The sequence below is a fragment of the Hyla sarda genome, chromosome 11 (genome assembly GCF_029499605.1).
Source record: "Hyla sarda isolate aHylSar1 chromosome 11, aHylSar1.hap1, whole genome shotgun sequence".
Taxonomy (NCBI): Eukaryota; Metazoa; Chordata; class Amphibia; order Anura; family Hylidae; genus Hyla; species Hyla sarda.
The window spans coordinates 32,803,690-32,813,311 of NC_079199.1; the positions used below are offsets into that span (position 1 = coordinate 32,803,690).

The window sequence follows — 9,622 nt, forward strand, 5'->3', positions numbered from 1 at the left end:
GCGGTCCCTGCGGCCATCAAGGCCGGGACCCGCGACTAATACAGGACATCACCGATCGCGGTGATGCCCTGTATTAACCCTTCAGCTGACCGCCGCGTCTGAAGGGAAAGTGACACTAACCCGGCTGTTCGGGACCGCCACCGTGAAATCGCGGCATCCCGAACAGCTTACAGGACACCGGGAGGGACCTTACCTGCCTCCTCGGTTCTGCTCCATGCCGGGAACCCCTTCATGGCCGGAGCTCTCCTTCGACATCATCACGTCGTCCCGTCAGCCAATAGGAGCGGCGTGCGTAGGGACGTGATGACGGCGACTGAGAGCATGGATCCCGGGGAAGAAGACGTCCGGAGCGATGGGGACGCGGCGACATCCAGGGCAGCGGTGACGGGTCCGGAGCGGCAGGGACACGTGAGTACTATCTCCTATCCAGTGGTCTTCAACCTGCGGACCTCCAGATGTTGCAAAACTACAACTCCCAGCATGCCCGGACAGCCAACGGCTGTCCGGGCATGCTAGGAGTTGTAGTTTTGTAACATCTGGAGGTTAGCCGTTTGAAGATCACTGTTGGGGAGATAGTACTCACGTGTCCCTGCCGCTCCGGACCCGTCACCGCTGCCCTGGATGTCGCTCCATCGCTGTCGCCGCAGCCCCCACATAATTAACTGGGCAGGGGCAACTCAATAAATACACCACCCCTCTCGTATTACAATTAGCCCAGTGTTTCAAGGGGAATATATCACGTGTACTGGCACTCTCACATTAATTACCCTTTTGAATGTGCGGGCATATAATGCACCCACCACAGTGGTAGGTGCCTCTACCCCCTGTTCTTAACCATGTCTCCTGTTTTTTTATTTTTTTATTTTTTTTTCGGGTTCAAAGTTACTCCTTGTGAGCCTGTCTTTCAAATTCTTCCCCCTTTTCATAGGCTATGGAGGGACAGTGGGATAGAACTGCTGACAAAGTTTTATCTGCTTTGAGTATTTCCCAGTATCAGAAAGATTTCTTTCACTTCCTGGGATTTTTCATCAATGTTTCCTATTATTCTAATTACATTTCTCCCTCCTGTCTCGGTTTGGGGCTTGATAATTGGGCCCTTGGACTTTTTAGGGCCCTATGGTATTCATGGATGGAACAAATTAATGTACCATGCACACATGCATCTATGTAACTAGAAAATAAACACACATAATTATCATAATTTTGGTATAAACTCATCTACAACAATTTATCAATGTGAATTGACTCATAAACTTGAAGGATGGATTAATCATATGAACGGACACAACAGGGAAGTGAATATATCCGTCTACTAGAAGCTATGTGAAAGTGATCACGACGATTGAAGAATACAGCACTATTGGAAGACGAAAGAAGATGTAAAACACTTGTGGCAGTCAACAATAATATTTTATGTATACGTTTTTGAACTTAAAGTTTTTTATGCTGACGAAATAAAAGTGAATTTTTAAAGGTTCCCTTAATTTTCTTTTTTCTATTTTTAAATATATAATGAAGTAGTTTTTTTTTTTTGTTTTTTTTTTTATCAACTGGTGCCAGAAAGTTACAGATTTGTAAATTACTTCAATATTTAAAAATCTTAACCCTTCCAGTACTTATCAGCTGCTGTTTACTACAGAGGAAGTTATTTTTCTTTTTGAATTTATTTTCTATCTGACCACACCGGTGGTACGGTGGAAAAACAGATTTGTAAATTACTTTCTATTTAAAAATCTTAATCCTTCCAGTCCTTATCAGCTGTTGTATAATACAGAGGAAGTTGTTTTTTCTTTTCTTCTTTAATTTCTTTTCAGTCTGACCACAGTGCTCTCTGCTGACACCTCTGTCCCTGTCGGGAACTGTCCAGCGCAGGAGCAAATCCCCATAGTAAACCTCTCCTACTCGGGACAGTTCCTGACACAGACTGAGGTGTTAGCAGAAAGCACTGTGCTCAGACTGAAAAGAAATTAAAAGAGAAAAGAAAAATAACTTCCTCTGTATTATACAGCAGCTGATAAGTACTGGAAGGATTACGATTTTTAAATAGAAGTAATTTACAAATCTGTTTTTCCACCGGAGTACCAATTAATGTAACGAATGACCCACCCATGATCAACTGTTATAATAGCCAGAAAGATCCACAGATACTTGTATAGCATGCAGCAATGTGAATTTACTTGTGTTCCCACAGACAAAATTTCAGGAGAGGTACACTTTCCGGTTGTCCTGTGTCAACAATGCCAAGGTTTCTCAAGTGGCACGGGACCAAGTGCCACTTAAGAAACCTTGGCGTTGGTGTGCGGGCTCAGGTATGTCCTTCATATAAGGATATACTGGCTAAAGTCTAAATTTTAACATCATATCTACATCTACCACAGTAGTGCACTTAAATTTATATATTATTCTATATGTTACACATCCACACTTTTCATCGGGTGTAGGATGCCATTGTGGCACTTGTCTGCTGCGGGCATCCCCCATTGTATGCATTTTATGCTGGGGACCATAAGGGCAGGATCTGCTCCCCCAGCATAAATGCACAACTGCATTTGGGATTGAACATTTCCTGCCATTTGAAACAACGTTTTTTCTTGTTGTCCTGTGGCAGCACACACATGGGACAAGCCAAGCAGTAAGGAAGTATTAAAAAGGAAGGGTCCCCTTTAAAGCATAACTATCATTATACAAAACCATTGACATAAAAGTTTTAATCAGTGCTGAGAGCCCCACAATTATCGGCACTCCTTGCAGGTGACCGGTTACGTAGAATAAAATTGAACCAGTCTCCTGCAATCAGATAGCTCGCTACTGCCGTGTGCTTCACCTGACTTTATTTAGAGATAAGTGGGGGATGAGACCCTGCGGATCAAAACTTTTGACATGTCCCCATGACATCTCAAAAGTTTTCTATACTGATAGTAATGCTTTAAATGCTCATTTACTTCAAGAGACAAGAAACATAAAATGAAGAAGGATGTAATAGACAAAATTTTATCTTTTTTGCTAAATAATTTTGACCATACCTTTTTTCTTAGAAAGTTTCCAGGAGAAAAGCTAATAACAAGGTGACCTGCAATGCTGCCAAAGGGGAAATGAGGTATTCTATGGCGCCCACTGAAATCAATAGGCTGCCTGTGTAATGCATAGATGGGGAAATGTCCTTCAGAGAGAGGGACTGTAACATAGCCCCGATCCTCTCAAAATTTCCCATTGGTGTAACTGACATGTCATTCACTGATATATTTATGGACAATTTGTGTGTTGTGTTAACAAAGGAAAAAGGAGACCTTTATTGGGCAAAAAAAATAAATAAATAAATAAAGTAGTGTGCTTAGTTATGCAAAATGGATTATATAGCATGTAAATATATTTATTATTACATATTTATGTCTTTAGATACTAACATTCTGTGTTCTGATTTTTCTACCTACAGCTATTGCCAAATCATATCTCGGTGATGATAACATGAAAGAAAATCTCAACACCACAGATACCAGTCGTTTAGTGAATTAAAGCAAGAAGATGACCACACATGAATTTGGTGAATGGTTGTGTAAACGTATCTTAGACAAGTTCATGTTATATGTCCAGTCATTTACCTGTCTGTCATTCACAAACGTATTTGTAAATGGAATATCCCATGATCACCTTACCAGCATTCTCACTATAAAAACAATCTACAGCTTGTCAGCTCTGGATGTCCTGATCTTTTTATGTATTTTTATTATTATTATGTCTTTCTGTAATTCTCTTATTAAACATAATTAATTATTAAACATAATAATAAATAATTACAGAAATAATACCATATCTCACCAGAACATAACACAACAATGGATCACAATATAACACCAAACCTAAAACCAATAACTAAGTTTAACAATGGTCTATCCCTACACTCATTCTTCCATACAAACAAAAATATATATAAAAAAATTCCTATAATACCCATAATATATTAATAAACTATATACACTACTATTAAATGTAAACTCTCTGACCCAGTTGCAATATCACACTGCTTGCAATGTCTTTTTCTCCCGCTATCTGGAGAAACTCCCGTGATCTCTCCTACAGCTGGACACCCCCCCCCCCCCCCCAAGTCATCTGCTGCATGGAACGAAGTTCGCTCCGTGCCTGATGACTCGCGATACAGGGACTGGAGGATCGTGACGTCACGCCCCTGCCTATAGACTTGCATTGAAGGTGCGGGGCGTGACATCATGAGGGGCATGGCTGTGACATCACGATCTCAGCGGCGGGACCCCCACGATCAGACATCTTATCCCCTATCCTTTAGATAGGGGATAAGATGTCAACGGGCAGAGTACCCCTTTAAAGGCGGTCAAAAGGGGGGGAGCCCTTAACGTCCGTTTGTAATGAAGCCTTTCACAGTGTGAAAGTAGCCTAAAGCTGGTCCCACGTCCCATACCCCAGTACATGTTACTAGATTTCCATGAACCAGTTCAGGATTTTCAGTGTGTGTGTGTATGTATATATATATATATATATATATATATATATATATATATATATATATATATATATATAATGTTATGCCGAGCGCTCCTGGTCCCTGCTTCTCCCCGGAGCGCTCGCGGCGTTCCTCTCTCTGCAGCGCCCCGGTCAGACCCGCTGACCGGGAGCGCTGCACTGACATTGCCGGCGGGGATGCGATTCGCATAGCGGGACGCGCCCGCTCGCGAATCTCATCCCAAGTCACTTACCTGTCCCGGCCCCCGGCTGTCATGTCCTGGCGCACGCGGCTCCGCTCCTTAGGGCGCGCGACAGCCAGCTCTCTAAGATTTAAAGGGCCAGTGCACCATTGATTGGTGCCTGGTCCAATTAGCCTAATTAGCTTCCACCTGCTCCCTGGCTATAATACCTCACTTCCCCTGCACTCCCTTGCCGGATCTTGTTGCCTTGTGCCAGTGAAAGCGTTTAGTGTTGTCCAAGCCTGTGTTTCCAGATCTTCTGCTATCCACATTGACTACGAACCTTGCCGCCTGCCCCGACCTTCTGCTACGTCTGACCTTGCCTCTGCCTAGTCCTTCTGTCCCACGCCTTCTCAGCAGTCAGCGAGGTTGAGCCGTTGCCGGTGGATACGACCTGGTTGCTACCGCTGCAGCAAGACCATCCCGCTTTGCGGCGGGCTCTGGTGAATACCAGTAGCCTCTTAGAACACGGTCCACGCCAATCCCTCGCTGACACAGAGGATCCACATCCAGCTAGCCGAATCGTGACAGTATATATATATATATATATATATATATATATTTACTTAAAGATTTATTCACCCAGTCAATCCATACAAAATTGCAACGTTTCAACCCTCTCAATGGGATATTTCTCAAGCACAAAAACAGTGTAATAAAGCCCTTATAGGCCTCATAATATGTGATACAAGCCCACTAATGGGAGGTTGCTTAGAGACATCATACATGTAAACAAAAAACTAATAAATTTGTGCAATCAAAAACCTCCAGTGTACATATAATAACCACAATTCAGAAGTTTACATAAGAGGTCAAAGAACATTAAATATTCCTAAGTGTACAGACTAAGAATCACATAAAACATTGTACATGAATATTAAATTGACAGAAATTAATAGGTGTTCACTCACGTCCTAATTGGTAGAGCCTCACTGCCTTATGTCGCTAATCCACTGTTTGTAAATATCACTAATGCGTAAGTCCAGAACATGGCGCATCATGTGATTTGTGATTTTGTTTACATGTATGATGTCACTAAGTAACCGCCCATTAGTGGCCTTGTATCACATATGATGAGGCCTATAAAAAGGGCATTATTACGCTTTCTTTTTTGTGCTTGAGAAAGACCCCATTGAGAGGGTTGAAACGCTTTAAATTTTGTATGGATTGATTGGGTGAATAAATCACTTTCTTCATTATTGGATTGCTGGAGTGCCATCTTTACCTTATTTTGTGTGGTGTTTCGATTGATGTGAGACTTTGGTCAGGTCTCTGGAGGAGATAGAGCAACCACCATATATCCTTTTGCTAATTCTTCAGTGTTGCTATATCCTCTTTTGGATATGGAGATATATGTGTGTGTGTGTATGTGTATATATATATATATATATATATATATATATATATATATATATATATATACACACACACACTGCTCAAAAAAAATTAAGGTAACACTTAAACAACACAATGTAACTCCAAGTCAATCACACTTCTGGGAAATCGCACTGTCCACTCAGGAAGCAACACTGATTGATTGACATTCAATTTCACATGCTGTTGTGCAAATGGAACAGACAACAGGTGGAAATTATAGGCAATTAGCAACACACCCCCAATAAAGGAGTGGTTCAGCAGGTGTGACCACAGAGCACTTCTCAGTTCCTATGCTTCCTGGCTGATGTTTTGGTCACTTTTGAATGCTGGTGGTGCTTTCACTCTAGTGGTAGCATGAGACGGAGTGTCCACGCATGAGACGGAGTGTACACGCATGAGCAAGGGGCCGGTCCCCTGAAACGTTGCATCAGACCCTGATGGCTCCCAACTAGTGTGTAAGACCTCTGCTAGGATGGACGTTTGCCTTTTACCATCTAAAAGCTGTGAAAAAACTGCAGAATAACAGAATAAACAGAAAAGAAAAAGTATTCATCTAATCGTGAGTTTTTTCAAAGAATCATTTACAGCCCATACCTTTCTATTATGAATGTATTACCTGTGGAGTTGGTGAATATCCACACCTGGGTGTAACTACTAGTCTACACAGAGACTTTCTTTTTCTCAGGAGTGTACAACCCATCAATGCAAGCTGTGGCAAGAAGGTTTGCTGTGTCTGTCAGCGCAGTGTCCAGAGCATGGAGGCGCTACCAGGAGACAGGCCAGTACATCAGGAGACATGGAGGAGGCCAACAACTCAGCAGCAGGACCACTACCTTCACCTTTGTGCAAGGAGGAGCGCTGCCAGAGCCTTGCAAAATGACCTCCAGCAGGCCACAAATGTGCATGTGTCCACTCAAACATTCAGAAACAGACTCCAAGAGGGTGGTATGAGGGCCCGACATCCACAGGTGGGGGTTGTGCTTACATCCTAACACAGTGCAAGACGGTTGTCATTATGTCTATTGCCAGAGAACACCAAGATTGGCAAATTCACCACTGGCACAGATGAAAGCAGGTTCACACTGAGCACATGTGACAGACGTGACAGAGTCTGGAGAAACCGTGAAGAACGTTCTGCTGCCTGCAACATCCTCCAGCATGACCAGTTTGGCGGTGGGTCAGTAATGTGTGGGGTGGCATTTTTTTGGGGGACCACACAGCCCTCCATGTGCTTGCCAGAGGTAGCCTGACTGCAATTAGGTATCGAGATGAGAACCTCAGACCCCTTGTGAGACCATAAGCTGGTGCGGTTGGCCCTGGGTTCCTCCTAATGGAAAACAGTGCTAGACCTCCTGTGGCTGGATTGTGTCAGCAGTTCCTGCAAGAGGAAGGCATTGATGCTATGGACTGGCCCACCCATTCCCCAGACCGGAATCTGATTGAGCACATCTGGGACATCATGTCTCACTCCATCCACCAACGCCATGTTGCACCACAGACTGTCCAGGAGTTAGCGGATGATTTAGTCCAGGTCTGGGAGGACATCCCTCAGGAGACCATCCGCCACCTCATCAGGAGCATGCCCAGGCATTGTAGGGAGGTCATACGGGCACATGGAGGTAACACACACTACTGAGCCTAATTTTTAGGACATTACATAAAGTTGGATCAGCCTGTAGTGTGTTTTTTCCACTTTGAGTTTGAGTGTGACTCTATATCCAGACCTCCATGGGTTTTGTGCGATTTTGTTGTCAGCACATTCAACTATGTAAAGACGAAAGTATTTCATACGATTAGTTCATTCATTCAGATCTATGATATGTTATCTTAGTGTTCCCTTTATTTTTTGAGCAGTATATATATATATATATATATATATATATATATATATATATATACCGTATTTATCGGTGTATAACACGCAGGGGGAGAGAGGCCGTCGCTGCCCGCTTCTCTCCCCCTGCCTTTCCTGGGGTCTAGAGCCCTGCTGCCGGCCCTTCTCTCCCCCTGGCTATCGGCGCCGCTGCCCGTTCTGTCCCCCTGACTATCGGTGCCGGCGCCCCATTGCCAGCGCCGATAGCCAGGGGGAGAGAAGCGGCGCCGACAGCCAGGGGGAGAGAAGGGGCAGCGGCACCCATTGCCGGCGCCGCTGCCCCGTTGCCTCCCCCCATCCCCGGTGGCATAATTACCTGTTGCCGGGGTCGGGTCCGCGCTGCTGCAGGCCTCCGGCGTGCGTCCCCTGCGTCGTTGCTATGCGCTGCACGGCGTGGGGCATGACGTCAGTGCGCCGCGCCGTGCATAGCAACGACGCAGGGGACGCACGCCGGAGGCCTGCAGCAGCGCGGACGCGACCCCGGCAACAGGTAATTATGCCACCGGGGATGGGGGGGAGGCAATGGGTGCCGCTGCCCCTTCTCTTCCCCTGGCTGTCGGCGCCGCTTCTCTCCCCCTGGCTATCGGCGCCGGCAATGGGGTGCCGGCACCGATAGTCAGGGGGACAGAACGGGCAGCGGCGCCGATAGCCAGGGGGAGAGAAGGGCCGGCAGCAGGGCTCTAGACCCCAGGTAAGGCAGGGGGAGAGAAGCAGGCAGCGACAGCCTCTCTCCCCCTGCCTTTCCTGGGGGTGTATCGGGGTATACACGCACCCTCATTTTACCATGGATATTTGGGTAAAAAACTTTTTTTACCCAAATATCCTTGGTAAAATGAGGGTGCGTGTTATAGGCCGGTGCGTGGTATACCCCGATAAATACGGTAATCAGCAAGCAAAGACACAGTGATTATATATCACTGTTGAATCAGTTTTCAGGTGCTATACTTCTCCCTTGGAGTGCTATCGGCTTCCCTTAATGCACACCTGCGATCCTCCACACTGTGCTCAACCCCATATAGACTTCATCACACTGCATATGTAGAGACATGAAAGGAAAAATGGGGAGGGCACTTACGAGTCGGAGTCTCTTTGAAGGTGCAGAGTTTGTCTTTCATGCAGGTGCATTTAAGATCCATAACTCAGGACGCCAGGGTCCGCAGCGTGGTGCAGTTAACAGCTGCTTTCGCGCCGAGAGGTGGCGCTTCTTCAGACTATGCCTCTTCCGTCACCTGGATGCCGGTAAATACACCTCTCTATCCATGTCACGGAAAGTGGGCGTTTCCATTCAAATCAAAAACAGAAAATAGACATAACTTCAACAAAATGCAACGGCATAAATTATGACTCATATGAAAACGCTCATGTCTAGTCTATCGTTTAAGCCGAGACCACCTTGTGCATTCGTTTTTAAGATCCATTTCCCTTTTTCTTAATGTCCCTGCCGTTTGCTGAGACTGCTCATTCTATTCCTAGAAATCGAAGTACTCTTGCATCACTATTTTGTTCATCTCTAATATGTGATATAAGTCTGGAAGACCCTTTACCTGTACGTATAGAATTAAAAAGTTCCCTAAACCTGCTGTTAACCGCACGGGTAGTGCATCCTATATAAAACCTGTTGCAGGGGCAGCAAGCGGCGTAAATTACACTTTTAGTC

General features: G+C 45.0%; 1 protein-coding gene across 8 annotated transcripts in view; it reads left to right on the forward strand.

Moving 5' to 3' along the window:
• The window catches only part of SLC10A1 (solute carrier family 10 member 1), a 35,575-nt gene extending 31,882 nt beyond the window's left edge, over positions 1–3,693 (forward strand). For 7 of the 8 annotated variants that reach the window (XM_056545682.1, XM_056545683.1, XM_056545685.1 and 4 more), the window contains one exon: positions 3,434–3,693. In XM_056545682.1, the coding sequence (XP_056401657.1) occupies positions 3,434–3,513 (80 nt within the window). In that variant the 3' untranslated portion in view covers positions 3,514–3,693. Of the gene's footprint in view, positions 1–3,035; positions 3,098–3,433 lie in introns of all 8 variants that reach the window. The other variant, XM_056545687.1, reaches the window with a different exon arrangement.
• Positions 3,694–9,622: the final 5,929 nt, after the last annotated feature.